The 21,245-nt window shown below is 36.9% G+C and overlaps 1 protein-coding gene across 6 annotated transcripts in view; it reads right to left on the bottom strand.

Annotated features, from left to right (window-relative positions):
* The window catches only part of TENT2 (terminal nucleotidyltransferase 2), a 71,492-nt gene extending 52,578 nt beyond the window's left edge, over positions 1-18,914 (bottom strand). For 5 of the 6 annotated variants that reach the window (XR_013486135.1, XR_002326811.1, XM_020998396.2 and 2 more), the window contains exons 1-7: positions 18,834-18,914; positions 15,187-15,372; positions 14,398-14,511; positions 12,560-12,812; positions 1,994-2,108; positions 1,799-1,890; positions 116-182 (exon numbers count right to left, since the gene is read on the bottom strand). Coding sequence is in view for 4 of the 6 variants with exons in the window: in XM_020998396.2 (XP_020854055.1) it covers positions 116-182; positions 1,799-1,890; positions 1,994-2,108; positions 12,560-12,812; positions 14,398-14,511; positions 15,187-15,335 (790 nt within the window). In the remaining 2 variants the exon portion in view is untranslated. Of the gene's footprint in view, positions 1-115; positions 183-1,798; positions 1,891-1,993; positions 2,109-12,559; positions 12,813-14,397; positions 14,512-15,186; positions 15,373-17,619; positions 17,647-18,833 lie in introns of all 6 variants that reach the window. The other variant, XM_020998397.2, reaches the window with a different exon arrangement.
* Between the last annotated feature and the right edge of the window lie 2,331 nt (positions 18,915-21,245).

Genomic DNA, 21,245 nt, shown 5'->3' with positions numbered 1-21,245 from the left:
TACAAGTATGCTAGAATTCACTGGAAAAATAGAATTAACTTTACTGGAATACATATCATTTACAACATCATGGAGATATGGGGCAATATATGAATTCAAAGCATCTGAGACTTACAAAGTCTAGTACAGAAATGTTTTTGGACTAAGCTGAGTATATATCTTGCTTCAGTCTTCTGATTTACCTGAAAAAAATATTAAAAAGGTATAAATATACTTTTTCACACCCTCCTCATTTTCCATACCTATTCTTTAATTTAAAGAGAGTATAATTTTTAAGAAAGATTCTAAAAGAACTGAGTTTTTATTTTTTCTCAAGTTTGAAATATATACACATAAATCTTATAACCCTTAAAAATTTCTAGATCACATTTTGAATTTTAAACCTAAATTTGAATTTGAAGGTGCACAATGAAAAGTAATCATGTAGTTCCTTCGAACTAAAAAAATTATGAAAAACAACCATATTTCTGACAAAATAGAATACTAGTCTAGATTCCATGAGTTGTTCACGTATTAGCAACCACAAAATTCAATGAGAAACACTAATAAATAACAAACTAAAACTTAAAGAGCAGAATGATAAAAATTTTTTTTAAATAATCTAAAGAAAAATATTGCAATCAATTACAACTGAAGAATATGTTAAATTCACAATTCTGGTCAAAAGAGTCATACTATGGGCTTACCAATTATCAGGGAATTAAATACAATAAAATAAATTTAGCCTTGTTAAAATTAAGGAAGCCCTTATTCAGTGAGACAGGAAAAAAAAGTCTCAGAATCTTATCGTGCCTGCTGGGTTGTCATTATGAACATCAATTACCATTGCACCATAGATCGACAAGAGTGTTTGTTAATGGAATATTCTACTTAAAAGGATGCCTGATAACCTAGTTTGATACACAAGGAGAATAAAGAATATAGCTTATAGCAAAACTTACAGAGAAAAAATATACTAGAGTTTTTTATTAAGAGTCTAGTGAAGCTTTAATTAAAATTGTAATGCATTCTTAACTGAACCTTTTGCAGTCTCCTTTAACATTTCAGAATTATTTTCTCACTTTTTACACTATTCCAAATGCCAAAGAAATACCAATTATTTTCTGGAACGAGTCATTTTTCTGACTTGCAGTTACTAAAAGCCATTGTTGTCAGGGGAATCATGGAAATTACTAGTGAAAATTCTTATTACTCAATTTTTTATTACCCCAAATAATGAGAAACTTTCTAAATGTCAAAGAAAATAAATATGGGGGCAGCTAGATGGTGTGGTGGATAGAGCACCAGCCGGAAGACCTGAGTTCAAATCTGTCCTCTGACACATAACACTCATTAGGCTGTGTAACACTGGGCAAGTCACTTGACGCCAACTGCCAAATAAATAAATAAATAAATGAATGTGATATGCCATTACTAAAAATCTAAGTTTGGAGGAAATAGAGCCCAATTTTTTTAAATCTAATGTTCTTTTCTTTCCTGTATACCATAACCCTGCTCAGTGATCTTCCAAAACAGAAGCTGCTTCAGAAAAATGCACAGAAGTGATAGTTATATCACTTTCTGACTCTAAAATCATATATGATATTGGGAGTGCTGTAACTTCTGGTTAACTTCTGTAACTTCCTCCTAACTGTGCCTTAAGAGAGAATGCATTTTCCAGCTTCTCTTAAAGTTATATATAAGCTAGAAAATATTAGCTACTAATAAGAGATCATTACAGTATACTTTAGCTAATATTTATATTTTTGTACGGCTGACCTTGATAACAGAAATTTTAAAAAAATGTTTAGTTACTTACTGGCTCCTCCTTAACAACCAGGCACAAATCACCATCACTGCTCCTTGTACCAAATCCATTCAAGGAGGATCCAACCAAGAAGAGTCTGCTCTCTAAAAAAACAAAGCCATGGAATTATAAAATATAATTTAGTTATTAAGTGATGCTAAAATTTTAAATATAAACATGATTAAGGATACACAAAAGAAAACATACGTGGAAATATCAGTTGAATTTCTCTCTGCAATTGAGTTCGACAGAGTTCTTTCTTCTTCAAATCACATGTTCGCTGCTGACACACTTGAAATACGTTCAATACCTGCTGACTCAACTTTACACCCCCCCCAAAAAAAATACTTTATAAATTCTGTATTTTCAGATATTTAAAAACTCCTGTTCAAAATTTTAACAAATCTATTATATTCAAGTATTATTTAACAAATCTGCCTATAAAATGTGTTCCAGCTGCCTACTATCATCTTAGTATTCTTTAAAAGTCTATTTCATGTTCTCAAAACCCACAAAGGCATATCTCTATGACTTTTCTAAGTTTCATGGATAGAAGGGACCCCTTTATGGGTTTTAATTCCTTCCTTAAATGGGAGAGAGAAAGGGGAAGGGAAAAGGTTTAGACAAGACTGCAAGTGTTAACATAAATCTGCCAGTAAGGCATGTGACAATTTCATCATCACATTGCCTCTTTTTCAGTATGTAATCAACATTCAAAAGTTCAATTAAATACACATTTATTAAGTACCTACAGGTACTATGCTAAGTGCTGGGAATACAAATGTAAAAGGTAGACAGCCCCTATCTTTGAGGAATTTACATTCTCCTGTAGAGAAATATTTACACAAAAAAGTAAATATAAAATATATACGAAGTAAATACAAAGTATTGGTGAGGGCCAATATTAACACTGCAGAAATCAACATAAGATTAAAGTATCCTCCAATTCTAACATCTTATGAATCTATGGCCAATGTTAATCATACACAAATACACATCACTAACAATAGCCAACTGAGAATTCAAATCCTGCTTCCAAAGACCAAAAAATTCTAATCATTTTGAACACATGTTGAGTTTACATAGATAATCCAGCACAATCTGATCTCTACTTTGATATTAAGAGTGCTAAGCCATCCACTCCAAGACAATCCCCTGACACACTAACACTAACACCTCTTCTTATTTCAACTTATTTGTAAGATCCTGACATTGCTATGTTAAATCTAGAAGCAGGACCTCTGATACCCATCTCTTAAAAAAAAAAAAGAGGGAAAAGTTAGTGGAGATATTTTGAAAACAATTTCTCCTAACAGTTACAATCTATAGAGAGGCAATAATCACTAATAAAGAGCACACTAGAATTCTGGTACAACAATAAAATATGGATTATTTGTAGAAAGGTTAGACTACGGAGAGCTGGAATGGTAAAGATGAAGAAAACAGAAAATAACCCAAAATAAAAGACCTAAGGAAACATTACTATTTAGGAAGGAAAAATAAGGCTTAAGTAATTTAGTAAAAGGCTTAAAGTATAGCAGGTTACATAAGATACCAACTACTTGTTTCTCATCTCTGCAGACAAAGAAAGTAGACTTTAATGGCAGCTTCAATCATCTGAGATATGCATGAGGGAAAATGTCTTGACTGTTATATTTCTTTAAAAATAATTTATATAGCCACAAATGGTGCATCTGATTCTGGTTCACCTTACTTAACACTATTTCTCATCACTACACCTCTATGTTTCAAACAAACTAGACTACTCTGTTTTGTTCCAAACTGTCAATCAGTCAACAAGCATTTCTTAAGCAATTACTACACGACACATATTGTACCAAGCCCTGTTGGTATAAAGAAAGGCAAAAGGAGATGGCATCTAAATAACTAGATTTATACAAGTTAAATATAGAATAGACAGGAAGCATAATATGGAAGGAGAAGGCTCTAGTAGCTGGGGCTGTGGGGGAAGTTTAGGAGGAAAGGTCTCCTGAAGAAGGTGGGATATGATATGATATGATTTTTAAAGGAAGCAAGGAAAATTAAAGAGGTAGAGATGAGAGAGCAAAAGCATTCCACAAGTGAGGGACAGCCTGTGCAAAGACACAAACAGAAAATGGGATGTGCTATTTAAGAAACTGCTATGACAGTAGCACAGCTGGATCAGAGAGTGAAGGAATGGGAGCAAAGTATCTGGAAAGATAAAGAGCTGTAAATGACAAACAGAGGAGTTTATCTCTGCTGCTGGAGGTAATAAAAACAAGAGCTTACTGAGTAGAATCAGACCGGCTACTTTAGAAAAACTACCTTGGTAGCTAGGTAGTGGATGGATTGGAGTAGAGAGAGATTAGGAAAAAGAAGACCAGTTAGAAAGCTATGGCAAAACAGGCAGCTGTGACACGATATGCCATAAAGTTAGAAATGGTAAGACTCTACAACAGATTGGGTACACGGGGTAAAGTAGAATGAGTAGTCGAAGACAACACCACAAGGCTGGATGACTAGAATGGTGGTACCTTTTACAGTAATAGGGAGTTCTTAAGAAAAGGATATTTGGAGGAAAGATAGTGAGTTTTATTTTGGATATATTGAATTTTTGATGCAGGACATCCAGTTAGAGATGTCCAAGAGGCAATTGGTGAGATAAGCCTGGAGCTTAGCAGAGAAATTAGGGCTGGAGATATAGATCTAGGCATCATCTTGCATAGAGATGAAAACTTAACCCATAGGTGCTGATAAGACCATCAAATGAAATAGTATAGAGCATCTACTTCCCAAGGTGGTTCTGAGGACGAAATGAGATAATGATAAAATAATATGAAATAAGTGAGATAATTTGTAATTTTTCTAATAATTAATTATTTTCTAATTATTTAATGCTAGAATTACAGCACATGATAGCTAATAATAAGCACTATATAAATGTTAACTATTATTATTGTTGTTGGACTTCTTATTGTTATTATTAAAGGAAGAAAAGAAGAGGGCCCAGGACAGAGACATAGGGACATCCACAGTTAGTGGGTATGACATGAAGAGCCAGCAAAGGAGAATGAAAAGAAAGGCTGAATAGACAGATGAAATAAAAACAAACAACAACAACAACAACAAAAACCCAGGAGAAAGCTGTGTTACAAAAGCCTTGAGAGGGCAAGACTATCCAAGAAGGTAAGGTGGTGATCAACTGTGTCAAAGATTACAGAAAAATGAAGAAGGGTGAGGACCAAACCGTTCACTGAACTCAATACTCCAACCTATGCGCCTGCATGAACTACCTATTCCTAGAACAGATTTTCTCAGATTCTCTTCCTTCTTTAAGGCTCAATTCAAATTCCACCTCCTCCCTGAAACTTTCTTTGATTCACTCATTAGTGTTCTCTCCCTCCTCAGTTTTCCATATAACTATTTGTGTATATGTTATATCTCTCTCCCTGAGCATGTCCTTGAGAACAGAGATAGGTCTGTTTCTGTAGTTGTACTCCCAGCCCCCAATACAGTGGCTTGAACATAGTATGTGCTTAATGCTTGTTGAATTAAACTGAAATTATCTAATTTTAGAAATTTAAACTCAGACCCCACAGGGTTTCATCTGTCATCAGATTTTCAAATTAAGAGTTATATATTTATTTATAATTATAAATATGCACTACATTAATAATTACATTATTAAAATTACACAAAAGTGGAAATTAAAGGATGACAAATCCTGAAATCAACAGAGAATCACTAGATTTAATTAGTAAAGAGTCACATGATCAGACCTATGCTCTAGGAAAATCATTTCAGCAGCTATGTGAAGATAAATTAGAGACGGGTAAGTCTGGAGGCAAAGAAACCAATTAGGAGGGCACTACAATAGTCCAAGTAAGAATAAGAGGTGGTGAGAACCTGAACTGGGGAGAAGACCCTGTAAGTGGAGCAATAGATTATGTTGTTGGAGGCAGAAATGGCACAACTTGGCAACTGACTGGATATGCGGTTTGGGGGGAAAGTAAGGAGTGAAGTGTAACAACATCTAGGTTGTAGACCGGGGTGACTGGAAAGGATGGCAGTGCTATGAACAGAATAGGAAGTTTGTTTAGAGGTAAAGGTAACAGAATAGAAAGCCATCCATTCCTCCTAATCTCTGCTTTTCAATCTTCACCACCAAAAAATGAATAATGAGGGGCCTAGGACCTTATTAATTACCAGTCAATTCACACAACCTCCCTCTGCCCCTACACAGCACACACATACACATACACACACACACACACACACACACAGAGCACTTACTACATGCCACTGTGCTAACCCCCTTATCATTATTATCACCATTATTTCATTTGTTCCTCACAGCAACCCTAGGAGGTAGGTGCTATTATCCTCATTTCACAGATAAGAAAACTGAGGCAAACAGAGGAAGTGACTTGCCCAAGATCACACAGCTAGTAAGTGTCTGTGACCGTAGGGAGTGGGCAAGGGAGGAGGAAGTAAAATGTGACCTACTTCTTATTCCCTAAATGACTGATCACACTCTCCCCTAAAGTCACACCTTGACCCTAACTTTGGAGACCACTGTTTTGGACCATGAATGACTTGGAGCTGGGCTAATAATCAATCTTCTGTTAGCTACCAAGGGCTCAAGGGTAGAAGCTCCAGTTATTAGAACTGTACATAAAATAAGAAAGAGGCTCCAAGGTAAGGCTTTCCCTACAGAGCAAGGTTCATGGTGGTTTAAGAGATCAATTATTGAACAGTCATTTATTAAACTGCTTACTATGTACCAGGCACTGCGCTGGGCATACTAAGGGGCAAAAACAGTCCTCGCTCTCAGGGAGCTCACATTCTAATGCAGGAAGTAGCATACACACTTCCATTCTACATTTTAGTGATTTTGTAAATAGACTGAATAATATTTACAATATTCTCTCTTCTGAACTCCAGTTAAATATCTTCATCCACTTACTATATACATCTCCTCCTGGATAATCCACAGGCACCTCAAACTCACCTTGTCCCAAAAAGAGAATTAAGTATCTTTCACCTGAAACCTACCCCTCTTGAAAACTTATTTCTGCTTAAGAGTGTTCCCAAAGAAACCTCAGAATTGTCCTTGACTCTTCCTTTTCCATCAATCTCTACATCCAATGAGTTGCCAAGTTATTATTAGTTCTCCATCTGCAGTATCTCTCAAATCCATCTTCTTCCTGTCACTCACAGCAACTACCTTCAGGTTCAAGACCTCTTCATTACTTACTTGGACCACTGTAATAGCTTCCTAATTTGTGTCCTTCCTTCTGGACTCTCTTCTCTCCAAAGCATCTTCCACAAAGCTATGAAAATAATCTTCCTCAGGCACTTCTATGCTCAACAACTTTTTGTTTAGTGGCTCTCCATTGTTATGAAGATAAAATACAATTAAGACTGAAATTTAAGGTCTTCAACTGTCTCGTACTAATGTTCCAGCCATATTTCACAATATTCTCCTACATTCCAGTCAAACTAGAATATTATTCTCTAACCCTAATATGCTATCTCCCACCTCCATGCACTTACACAAGCCATTCCCCCATACTTAGGATGTACTCTATACTCATCCTTGCTGCTCAGAACCTTTATCTTCTTCAAGGCTTCATTCAGGTACCACCTCCTCTATGAAGATCTCCCTGATCCCCCCAATTGTTAGTTTCTTCTCCATCTTTTATTTCCCTTGACTTCTATTTGCACATATACAGTTTGTATTCCCTTAATAAAATAAATGTTTTCTGAATTAGGGCTGTTCTATTTTTGTCTGGTATCTCCAGTGCCTAGTAGGTGCTTAATAAATATTTGCTGAATTAAAATTAAATTGTCATCTTGGGATTCTAAAATTCTACCTTTTCTCATCTCCTTTTTCTCTTTTGGCTACTGTGAATAGGAATAATTCTCCCCTCCCACAAACTTTCTGAAGGAAATTACTTGCAAGAAAAGCTTCTTTGGTAAGCTAGCTGTACACTTAGGAATCCTCATTGTCTCTGTTAGGCTTGATTCTTTGTCATCAAGTAAACATAGACAGTAGAGTGAGCTGATAGGGTAAGATTCAGACAGATGCATATGCTTGTGCAAGATGCAGAAAAATATTTCAAGAGGCAGCTCAAAGTTCATATCTCTAGTTAAATAAATGATATTAATTTTAAAATGAACAAGAGTAGTAAGCACAGGAGTGATCCAGGATTATACTTATCTACCTAAGTATCAATGTTTTTCCAAAGAAAAAATTTAACTGCTGATGGTTTAGGTACATAAGGTTTTAGTTTCTAGTTTAAAAGCATTATTTTTATCTCTAAAAATTTCTCCATTCTTCTAAGTACAAGAAGAATTATACAGAATACCTTATCCTTTTTGGGCTCTCATCAAAATCTAATTACCTTTTTTTCCACTTAAAAGTAATTATACGAGGAAGTAATTTTGCATTGTCATTGAGTTACTTATGCTCAAAATGAAACAACACATTTGAAAAGGTACAGAAAATTTGGAAGATTAAAAATTGATTTTTCATCCAAGTGCACACTGTCCAAATTCTAAATAACATCATAGTCTATTCCCAAAGCCATTTTAAAACAAAATTAGCAATAAAGTTACTGTTAGTGCAAGTACATTTTATTGTAAGGAACAGTGAATATATTTTAAGGCTTCTACTTTTTTACATTCTTCTGGAAAATTTGTGAATATCTTGACAAGTGTAAAGCTGAAGGGGATAACTTTTACATGCTGTTCTCAGTACACATTCTCCATCTGTCAGCTGTGAGATGGTTTTCTGAGTAAAACTGTCTTGGGGGAAGGGGCAGGGAAAGAGGTATTTTTCTGATGGGAATGACAAACAAGATCTGAAATTATATGAAAAACAGTAGCAGTTTTCTGCAGAATGTTACCTGATAGCTTTAAAGGTACAGATGTGAGCCATGCAAATTAGCACTGTTGTAGAAAGAGCACTGGATTGGAAACTCAATTAGAGAGTTAGATTTGTTGATCTCTAAACACACTGCATCTTTAAGATTCTATGAGTCCAGCAAGGGGCCACAAATCCAAACTAGGAATAAGAGAAATTGGAATTCAAGAAACTGGTTTTCTAGTTAATTAAAAATCTCAGTATAAATTGGCATTTATTCCAGTTTTCTCACTATCAGATTCAATTTACATATGGAAAATATTGATAAAAATTTTCCAAGAAAACAAAACCTTTTGAGAAGTAACTTGTTTCTTTCTCACATAAGCAAACTACAAATTAACAGGCTAAGATAGTACTGATGTCTGAAATAACACAATGCTCTTTATAGAAAATAATGGTTAATTTTTCTATTTTGTTAAAACATAAGAAAATCTTGCTTATCTGGCCTATGTTGGACAAGGAGCTTTTAGTTATTTCTTATCCCCTGACAGTCTTCCCTTCTCACTTCCTCTGCTTTTTCCCTCTTTCAACCACTCCTTTAAAATTCACTGCAAAAGTTACTTCTTCCATGAATTAATCCCTTGGACTTCACACTGCACTTTGTGCTACAATTTCTCTAATATATGTGTCATATATTATTGTATATCATAGCTACTTATGTGTGTCTTAGAGCTCACAGCTAATAACCTCTTACTGACAAACTATAAGTCCCATGAAAGAAGAGATCTACCTAATAAACTTATCATTGCCAATACCTAACATAGTGCTCTGCACACAGGTACTTATTAAATGTTTGACATATATTTAAATATATTAAAAATAAATAAATAAATTTAAATATGTAAATAAATGAGCTGTTTAAATAAATGAAATATTATTGCTTTAAAATGTATAACTTGAACCATATGAAATCCTCTTGAGGAGGAGAATCTATTTTAATAAAAATAATCATTTGTACTTATCATATTGTTAGTACTGTAAGTGGGCCCCTATAATCCCTGGTAATATCTATAAAACATCTGTTCATTTTAGTAGTTTGAAAAATCTTAAGGGGCAGCTAGATGGCACAATGGACAGAACACAGGCCCCAGAGTCAAGAGGACCTGAGTTCAAATGTGGCCTCAGACACAAAATACTTCCTAGCTGTGTGACTCTGGGCAAATCACTTAAACCCCAACTGCCTCACAAAATAAATGACTAAATAAAAACCAAAAAAAATTTAAAAAAAGAAAAATCTTCCTACAATTTTACATTATTAATGCAAATGATTTCTTTATAGACCATGAAAAAATAAATCTCAATCTAATTTCAGAATATTAAAAACTTCTTAATTAGGTATTATGTCAATGCAAATAACATCTATGAATTAGGCTAAAATAAAATTATCCTCTTTCACTAGAAGTATGATTTAACAACGTGATAACAGAACACAATTTTTTCAAGAGACATATAACAGATGGAATGCAGTATCTTTAAAGAATGTCCCTCATACTTCTATAGTTATATTTTTATTGATCAGAAAAATCACATATTTACCTACAATCCAAGAAGAAGAAAAAAACAATAAAAATACAGTGGTCTGAAAACACGCAAAAAATGGAAGTTTACGGAATTAAGGGACTCCTGGATCCAGAAATAACAAGCAGGAAGAACTCTGGCTGGATTGCACTTGGGAAACAGGGCAGGAATTCAATAACTCCAACATGATTACTAATGCAACAACCTTTATCTAACAGTATTTTCCCATTGACATTACATGGCCATAAATACTGAAATACCACAATCTCAAAAGAATTAAAAAGACAAATAAGTCAAAGAGCAATGTAAAGCGCAGAAACATTATAGAAGACATATATGATCAGAAAATGATGTGGGCTAGTCAAGTAGAGAGAATGAGAATGGTAAACTGGCATACTGGGCACATTTTCTGTGAAGGATTTACAGTTCATAGATTTAGAGCTAAAATAGACCTAGGAGGTCATTGAGAACAATCCTCTCATTTTATAGTTGAGGAAACCGAAACACAGAAAATTTAAGTGATCTGCCCAAGGTCTGACAAAGCTGCAGTCTATTATGGTAAAGGCAGAATATCATTAATATAGTGATATACTGAAATAAACAAATTTTATAACCAAGAAAAAATATTCAAAGATATCAACGTAGTGATCTAAGAACTTTTACAAAACATACACAAAATGGGTCCTAAAAGTGAAAAAGAAATTTTGTTCTGGGGAATGTCACACATTAGAAAACAAAACCCATTGCTTGTTTTGATTCCTATGCTATTAGGCAAGCTGACAGTAACGAACACAGAAAAGTTAGTGCTATCCCATTTCCCACTCTCACTTCTTCAATGATAGATACTTTGATCCCTAATGTCTAGGGTATAGGAAAATTTTCTTATATGTTAGAAAGTTAAAGAAAGGGTTCTGGTATATACCAAGAATTAAATGACATCAATTATTTGTTCTTGAATTAGGAAGAATACAAAAAAATACACGTCTGCTCTGGATGTATATCTGAAACTTATAAATAACAATTATCTATTAGAAACACTGCAAAAAACAATAAAGAACTTTAAATGAATTTTACATAATAAAATCTATTTAGAGTTATACCTACCCACAAATATAAGCAGTTCACATTGACTTAAGATTTCTTGTGGTTCTGGACTACTGGAATATACATCTACTAGACTAAAAAGAAGAGACTAAGTCTCTTCCCCAGTGCCTAGCACATTGCCTATAATACATACTTGTCAAGTAAATGAACAAAATTATCATAAAAGGAAATCTCATATGCATCCACCAAATCACAAAACTAGTTTGTGCAATGTGCCAACTTCCTTATTGCCATAAAAAAAATTTTCTCTTTAAAAGGTGAATGAAATCAAGAAGGAAGAACAAAGGAAGTCCTTTAGAACATCCCAAATTTGTCACTTCTAATTTAAGTCTTTCTTCTTCTTCTCCTTGTTTTTTGTCCTATTTTTCCTGGCAAGCAAAGATGGAAGAGTATATAATTCCAAGAATCTCAGTTAAGAACTGGGGCAAGTTCAAAACTATATGAAAATTAAATGTAAGTCCACAACAGGCCAAGGAATAAAGAAAGTTATATAATGAATTTTCTTCTTGATTGCCTAGTTTTGAATTTTAACTGAATATGGAACACGTATATATGCTTCCAAATTTGGATGCTTAAAAAAACACATTCCTCCATGTTGATGGAGTTATTTTCCAAGAATACTAATTTAAATAGTTTTATTTCATCTAAAATGTTATTTGGCAAATAACACTTTAGATACCCATTCTTCCTAATCTTAGTTTTGTCACTTAGTAACTTAGCATGAGTCACTTCTCCTCAGTAATTGCTGGGATCCTTTGATAGTCACCAAAAAAAACAACAACAAAAAACCCTTAAATCCTTTGATAAAAAAATTGTAACAAAAGGAAGTGACTTTATAAATTATTACAAAAGCCACTTTAAACTTCTCTCATGTTTAAAAGATAAGATTTGAGTTCAATGAATTAAAAATGGACTAGGGAATTAACTACTTTCAGTTCTAATCTGTGTTGCTTATGAACCTCAGAAAATTATAAGATACAAAGGCTTTCACAGTAGAATAGCTAACAAAAATTGTAAAACATGTTACTATTTGGTACATGAGGACTTTTAAGAAATGTCAAAAAAACCAGACCTACTTGTCATAAAACAGTTGACTTTCCTGACATCCATGAAGATTTCTTCTATTATTAACAATTTAATAGACATTTATTAAACACCTACTATATGTAAGGTATTTTATTTAAAAAGAAGGCAATTAAATAAATTCCCAAAAGACAAAATGAAATTTGTATGCATGTTACCTCATCTTTGGCCACTGGAAGCGTTATTTCTCTAGGTTCTGAAAATGGTGCCTCACGAAAAGGTGGAACAGATCTGACTAAATCTGGTACATAATAGGAATGCAACAATGGCGGAGTAACTGATCCTGGTGCTGAATATCGTCTTTCATCTGGTAAAGGCACTGTTTGGTTAGCTACAGTCGACTCGTGGTGGGGTGAATGAAACCGCTGCCGTTTAACATCAAGAGGAACATTTTGTTCGTTGCTTAATCTCCTGTTAAAAAAAAAATTCTGATTAAGATTCACTATGACCACATCCAGTAATAAACTGCTTAAAGACTAAATTAAAAAAAAATGACACAACTGTAACACTTTCAACATAGCACCAGTAGTTATAGATGGAATCAAATCCCAAATGAGAAATCTAAGAAATAATACAAGTGTGCACTTTCATTTGCAATAGAGAACCACTATTCCATAGCTAAAGACAATGTTAATATTGAACATAAAGTGACATAAAATATGGAGAAAAACACAATTACACCCATGGGAATATAATGAAACTACTGGAGCTGACTAACAATAATCTTACAAAAGTGCCAGCCATGACCTTTTTTTAAAAATCTGATATATTTTCCCAAATCAAAACACACTTTCATAATAAAATTGGTGCAATAAAGTATGTCTATCTATATTTATACATAAGTATACAAATATAGATATAGATACAGACACACCCGTATTTTTATTCTCAGTGAAAAATCTGATAAAACTGAGGGGCTTAAAAAGATCCTTTACCATAAAAGCCATTCAATATATAGAAGTTTTCTGTTGAAGTTTACAGTGAACTTTTCATTTATAATTATATATTTTTTAATCAAGTTATTATATAAATGTAATGCCTTAGTTTCAAATAACTAAACATGATTCATTTAAGGCATATTCAGACCAACCAGAAACATTTAATTTAGAAACAAGATAGAACTGACAAGATTACTTTAGAAAAAAAAAGATTTATATAAGTGTAACTTCAATATATTTATTATCATTCTTTAAAATTCTTTAAAAATAATTTTCTTTTTCTAATCTCCCCAGTTACTTGAACCAAAGTCACTAACTTGTAATGTGATCTTCAACTAGACACTTAGCCTTTCTGGGCCTCCATTTTTTCATTTTCACAATGGAGGGATTAGACAGTCTCTGGAATTTATTTTAGAAGGGAAGAAATTTTAAAATTTTCCATTGTAGCATCATTACCACACTATCTTCCTTTCAACAATGGGAAAAAGTTCTCAAATCCACAGAAATTATAATAAACCAAGGAATTAAAGACTAAATTTATGTCTCAGGGATTAGTAATTAAGTGCAATATCCAAAATGAAAAAAGCAGCATGATACAGTGGCAAAACATAGGACCAGGGGAGCCTGGTTCTAGTTAACTAGTTAAGTATGGGGGGGGGGAGTGTTAGAGGGAGGGGCACAGAACATACTGAAAAATGTCTAAGGTCCAAGGCCCAAGGCCCATGCTTTCAACACAAAAATTCTAAGTTTCTAAGCCAAACCAGAGAACCATGGATGATAAGATACTATTCTTTCTATATCCTGCCCATTTGCCATTCTAAGCCAGTACTTCAATCTAATCCTCTGACTCCAAACCTAGTGTTTTCTCACAGTGACTCTCTCGTCTAAACCATTATGCCTCCTACACCTTTATCCAATTAACTTGTTCAGATGCCTAAGTCACTAAAGCAAAATTTGGTCCCCAACTCACTGACAAACTCAGAAAATAATTAGAAATACCACTACTATATAAAGGTTCTTTGTTAGTTTTCAAAATAATTATCTTTAAAAGTACTTACTTTCTTCCTCGGAACACTGGAGAAGTTGATGTTCGTATTGGACTTCCATTTCCATAAGATAATGACTGTGCTGGGATAGGTGAAAGGTTCCCACCTAAGAGAGTTCTTGGTAGACTAAAAAAAAAAGTTCATAGGTTAATGGTTAATGGTATATTCTTTTTAAAGAAAAAAATTGGGGGCAACAACAGACATTCCAAAGAAGAAACAAACCTATACACATATATAAACAAACCTATAATAAATCTCAAAATTAGACAGGATGTCAGAAGCCATCTAGTACAACCTATAATAACTGAACAAGAATCTTCTCTACAACATACCCAACAGGTCGTTTTCCAATCTAAAGCAAGTTCTCTAATGAGGGGGGAATCATTACCTCCTAAAGTAGACCATTCTACTTTTGGATAGCTCCAATTATTAAAAGTTTTTCTTTATATCTAGTCTAAATTTAGTACTTTGTAATACCACCCATTGTTTCTTGAACAAGCAAAATAAGTCTAATCCCTCTTCCCTGTTGCACCTCTTCAAATACTGGAAGATAACTATCCCTGCTCAAGTCTTTCTTCTTTAGATTAAACATATCCAGTTCCTTCAAAAGAGCTTCATATGATCTCAACCCAGAATGCCTTCTTCTAGATTTCTCTAGCTTATCAACTGACTTTCCTAAAATGTGGCTCCCAGAAATGAACACAAGATATAGTCTGACCAGGGCAGAATAAGGCAATACTTTTTAGCAACTCCATAGCCCAAAAAGGTTCTGTGTCAAAATTCAGAAAGCATTATACTTACTCTACATTTTGACAGTTGAACTGGGTATCTATAATCTGCTGGTGAGAAAGAGTTGGGGACAAGTTGAAGGGAAGTTTGAAGAAGTTACTGGGCTGCTGATACTTTGGATGGAAGGGTGGACGACCCAAGTTCGAGGAATTTGGGAACATGCTCTTGTTCACTAGAAGTGAACATGTATTTTGGTACCTAGATTAACATAAAAAGAAAATATTACAATTTTCTCCTCTGTCCACTAGTCAATTTTTTTTTAAAGATTAGTTCATAATATGCACATCTTACAGTATATAGCATTGATACAGTCAATTTAAAAATGCTCTGATAATTAAACTAAATGTTAGTATCTTCCAAATATAATTTGTATAAAATACTTTGGTTATCATTGCGTCTTTATCTTAAGTTCCCAAGTTATATCAAAAAAGGAGGTAGGCCAGACATGTAATAAGAGAAAGGGATACCAGGTAAATAATCACCGTGCTACCCAAGGAACATAAAAAACATAAAGGAACACCTCTACTAGACTGGGAAAATCCTTAGTGAAGGATTTAACAGTAATATGGACAGGAATCATACATATGAGGTGTAGCTATGTCCTATACCACTGTAGTGACCCCACTGTGAGATCAGAAATCCATTTACATATTAAAATACTTATCTAGATGAATCACATAAATGACAAATAAACAGATTTTAAAAGCTCATCATATAGTTGTTACCCCAACAGATTATTTGGGAAAACTAAATTTTTTATCATGTAAAATTTAGGATCAGAAAAAAAAACAAATGAAATATAAACATCTTACCTTTATTAGTCTATTTTATTTATAAATATCTCTCTAATGCACCTAATAATCTTATAGAATTGATAAAAAAAGAAGAGGGATTCAGTACAATATGTTACCCGAAAATGAATTATGAAAATAAGAAGCTCCCCTCATTATCTAAATAATATATACAAAATTTGTCCATTTTTTCTGTAAATACCATAACATAGAACTACGTACCAGGCACAGTTCAAGATTCACAGCACATTGTAGGATCCTACAACGTACTGTAGGATAGACACCACAATACCTTGCCCCTATCATGTCCCAATTAACCTGGGCAACCTCCACTGCAGAAATTAAGCATCAGGACACTAACACCAAGAAAAGAAGTCAGCCACCCTAGCCAAGTGAAGTAAGGCTGAGAAGCCTGGCTTCTTATTCTAATAACCAGGATTCAATACTGTCAGCAATGCAGACTCTTGAGTTCTAGAATTTCCACGCCCAGCGTGGAATGGACAGTGGTGAAAACTAGATGAAATTCCAAGAGACCCTGGCTACAGGTACATACTGCAACTCCCTTATAAGTCACTGTTACCCAGTACTGAGCATACTTGTGTCCTACCAAATGCAATTTCTGGTTTTTATAATATGAGTTGATGGGAAACACAATCAAATAGGGTTCAAGCATGATGAAATATGCCTTATAGCCAATTCTGTTGCAACAGATGTATTCCATACTATCTAGAAATGCTATTTAAATTGTAATTCAGATGGCCTTTTAAATTAATTTCTATCAACTAAAACTCTATACAAACATCTTAGTTGTAACTACACATAATAAGCTTTGTTTTTTCTTCTGAATCCATGTCAGCAATCACAAAATATTCTAGAGTCATATACAGTTCTATAGTAAATCCTACATCATAGGATTTGCAGCTGCACGGAACCTCAACATTAGCATCTTTGTTGAGGCAGTGACCTAACTGTAGGCTAGTACCTCAAATATGCCTCATCCCTCTTATAACAATCCTGATCCCAAGACACCACCAACTCTTGCCCTAACAGCTAGGCAGTATCTGGGACTGGACTCCATCCCTATATCTTATACTATTTCCCCATCCTCCAGTTCCTTCTCAGGAACTGATAAGCAAATCATCTTTAGCTTTTTTCCTATGAAGTGAGTGAATATCTACTCCCGTATGGCTCCATTTAGAACAGACTGAATGTAGGATTCCTAGGCCCAAACTTCCTTCCCTAATCATCTCCCTCCTTCCTGTCCATGCTCAACCCCATCCCTGTGGTGTCCCTATCTCACTCTTCTCTATCTTTCCATTGTGGCCTCTGAAATCCCTGTTCTATTGTTAACAAACTGCCCTTCATATTATACCTGCGTCCTCCCTTCCCCACAAAAATTACTTTCTAGATTTTATTTACATGTTGTTCTCCCTACCGTTCGAACATTCCATAAAAGACAAGCTTCTCAAGGTTAAGGAGCTTGGCACAGGGCCTGGCATAGTAACCACTTAATAAATGCTTATTGAATTGAAATAAATTCAGCACAATTCCCTTGTTCGAGAGATGAGTCAGAGAAGTTGAATCTAGGTCCTCTGACTCTAAATTCAGTGCTCTTTCCTCTGTACCATACTATCTGACCCAAACTTCAACTTACCTCTCAATCTAGTCCAGGGGTTCAAAGCTGAAAAGGGTTCAAGAGATGGTCCATTACTGAGGTAATATTAAGAGAATTAATTGCCCAAAAAATGACAAGCCCAAATACAAGAAAAGTCCCAGAAGACTGGCTGACTCACTCCATAGACACAATTTCATTCGACTTAAGAGGTATTATTAGTACAGCCCATCCCCAAATCCCAGAAAACCCCCTAAATTATCACAGTTTCTCCAAACCAGAGAAAATAAGCTCCCTGCTCCTCTATCAAGCCAAAAACTAGACAAGCTTTTAATAGATGAAGCATCATGCCCAGGATACAGATCAATAGTATTCAAAGCTAGACTACTAGTAACTTCAGGAAAGGCATCCTTAGCTAATTATAACTAAAGAGCTTGAACAAAACAAAAACAAACCATGAATCTCAAGCCCTCTTTTTTTTTTAACTTTTAAACATTTAGGAAAAGTGATTTTTGAGAAAAGCAAAATGAGAAGTGAAAATTTTTAACTAAGACCGTAACAAGAATTTGTTTTAGACTAATACTTGAAAAACGTAGTTGCACAACACTAAGTGCAAGGGCATTACACTGGGATTTTAAGTTTCGATTTCCTTTATTCTCCTAAGTAAAAAAAAACGCCGAGGTCACGTTATACTCAACACTCTTCAATACCCTCAAAAACCAAAAAAGGGTTGGAAGAGATGGGGGAAGGAGAAAGAAAGAGAGTAAATTAAGGAACCAAAACAAACAGAAGCCCCACCCTTCCCTCAAAGGAACAGAAAGACAGAGGAGTCGACACCCGGGGCTAGGACAGGAATCTCATTTCCGGTGCTCGGATAAGTGGGAAGGACGCATACATAATTAATTACCAGGGGTCTGCCTAGCCCCAGAGAGAGACAATAGGGGGGCTAATTCTTGCACAAACACAGACACACGCACGACCTGCAGCTCTCCCGTCTCCCCTCAATTCCAAAAGTGCAATCCTCCAAACCAAGCACTGATTGCTTCAACCCCCTGGGACGGGCTTGGACTCGCTTTCTAAACCCGCAGGAGAAGGAGGAGGAGGAAGAGGAGGAGGAGCTCTGGGACAAAGCTGCCTGGGGGCTTCGGGAGGGGAGAGGGAGGGTGGGCAGTCCTGGGGCCGGAGGAGCCCCAAGACCGGCCAGGGAAGCCGTGCAGCGGTCCCAGGTCCGCAGCCCGCCCTGCCCGGACACTCACAGTAGTCCTCGGGGAAGTGAATTGTCACCGGCACCAGCCGCCGCGGGACCCTCTGAGACCGCAGGAGTGACGACGGAGGTAGGGGGGCGGCGGCGGCTGCGACTGCGGCGGGCGGGGTGCCGGGTCCACCCGGTGCAGCTGGGCCGCGGCTCCAGCCCCTGAGGTTCGCTTGTTCTGCCGAGAGACCGAAGGGCGCCGACTCTGCTTGCTCCAAGATGAAGCGAGGGACGAGAGGAAAGAGGTGGAGACGGAGAAAGTGGGAGACACACAAAAGGAGGGGGTGGAGGGCGGAGAAGCGGCCGAGGCGACGGTGAGCGGCGAGCACCGGGGACGGGAACGGGCCTTGTCAGACACACCCGGAAGCGGGCAGCGACCCGGAAGGGAACAGCCGGCAAGAAGGGAAGACCCGGAAAGGAGCGGGAGGTCGCGCGCCTGTTCCCTCCGCCGCTGCGAAGTTCGGCGACGGTCTACGCATGTGAAGGAGGAGCACCGCGCGCACGATGTTGGCCTGGGGTCGCTCCCGGCTCCTCGCGGCTTCTGAGGCTGCGCAGAAATAGAGACGGGGTCCGGGGAAGGGACCGGCGCGGATGGTAGGGTAGGGGATTCGGGCTTGATGTTGACTCTCTTAGCACCCCGAGGTGGAAGTTTTCGCACACAGCACTGCTTTTGGTAGCCTCGCAACCTGGATTTTAAGGGACTGGTTCCTTCCTGGAAGGTCTGGAGAGGCTCCCCGACTGCCATCTCCATGGACACTGTCGCCCCCGCCCCTGGGCTGGAGCGTCAGCAATGTGCCTTTGTGGCCTGCGACCTTGGGGGCCGCGGCAGCCGGCCAGAGCGCGCGCCCCGCTCCACCCCCACCCGCACGCCCGATGACTGGGGGTGTGGGCGCTAAGGTGTTGGTTTATCTTCTCTCGCCTTGAAACTGCCACCCCTCTTCCTTTGTATGACTCCCTCTTAAGTCTCCTACTCGTCGTCTGACCAGACATCCAAACACTGTTTTCTCCGTTGTTGCTGGGAAAGTGATCCCTGAGAGGGGCATGGAGGAGGAGAGATATTAACAGAGACTCAATTATCCATGTATTAAGCGCCTACTATGTGCCAGGCACTGTGCTAAGTCGTGGGGATACACAAAAATGGGCAAAAGACAATCTCTGCCCTCCAGAGCTTTACAGTCTCAATAACGGTGCTGCCGCAGGTAGACATGAAAGAAAGATGGCTCCAAGGGTTTATCAGTGGTGGAAGGCTCCCTGCAGGACCTTTAATAGATTTTGAGATCTTATCAATTTATAGGAGGCCCTCCTTGATTCCCCAACCCACCCCACCCCCCGACTCCACCAGTTTCTAGTAAGTACACCAGGACTGTGAGCTAGCCCCTCCCCCCCACAAATTATCTTGTATTTACTTTGCATATATTTTATCTACCGGCATACAGATTGTTTCCTCCAATAGAATGTAAGCTCTTTAAGAACAGGGACTATTTACTTTTTGTCTTTGTATTGTAAGCAACATAGTGCCTGGCTTATAATAGGCCTTTAATAAAAATGCTTGTTGATTGATTAAAGTCCGGCATTGAGCATTGAAGAGTCTACTTATGTAGACCAAGCACAGTGCTATAAATAAACCCTGGGGATTCAAAGAAAGTCCAAAAGAAAAAAACCACCCCAAAATCTTAGTCCCTGCTATCAGGGAGCTCACACTCGTAGAACAGACACAACTGTGTATAAACAAGATATGTAGAAAGTAAATTAAGAGATAATCTTGGGGATGACACTAAGATTAAGGACTGGGAAAGGCATCTTGAAGAAGGTGAGGCTACAACTAAGGCATTAAAGCTATAAGGTAGAGATATAAAGAGGGAGAAGACAGTGAAAATGGCCTGAGTTGGAAGACAGAGTGTCCTGTGTGAGGAACAGCATTCAGGCTAGCTAGCGTCAATGGACTTCAGGAGACATGGAGGGGAGTAAGATGTAAGAAGACTGGAAAGTTATAAAGAGACCAGGTTATGAAAGGCTTTAAAAATGAAACAGGATTTTTTATTTGGCCCTGGAGGAAGTGAGGGGCCATGGAGTTAATTTAAGAGGGGGTGACAGGGTCAGAAGTGCATCAGGCAATCAATAATTATTAAGTTCCCACTATGTTGCCAGGCAGTATACTAAGCACTGGCTGAGAAAATGGCAAAAAGACGGTTCCTGCTCTCAAACTCAATCTAATGGGCCATGAAAACAAATGAGGTATATACAGGATAAACTGAAAATGATCAGCAGAGAAGGAACTACAAGTAAGATAAGATTAGGAAAGGATTCCTGTAAAAGGTGGAATTTTAGCTAGAACTTGAAGGAAGCCAGAAAGTAGATATGAGAAGGGAGAGCATTCTAGACGTGAGAGAAGACCTAAGGGAGACAGAATGTCTTG

Source organism: Phascolarctos cinereus, unplaced genomic scaffold (genome assembly GCF_003287225.1).
Source record: "Phascolarctos cinereus isolate Bilbo 61053 unplaced genomic scaffold, phaCin_HiC Scaffold_4;HRSCAF=312, whole genome shotgun sequence".
Classification (NCBI taxonomy): Eukaryota; Metazoa; Chordata; class Mammalia; order Diprotodontia; family Phascolarctidae; genus Phascolarctos; species Phascolarctos cinereus.
This window is presented reverse-complemented; position numbering and strand designations above follow the sequence as displayed.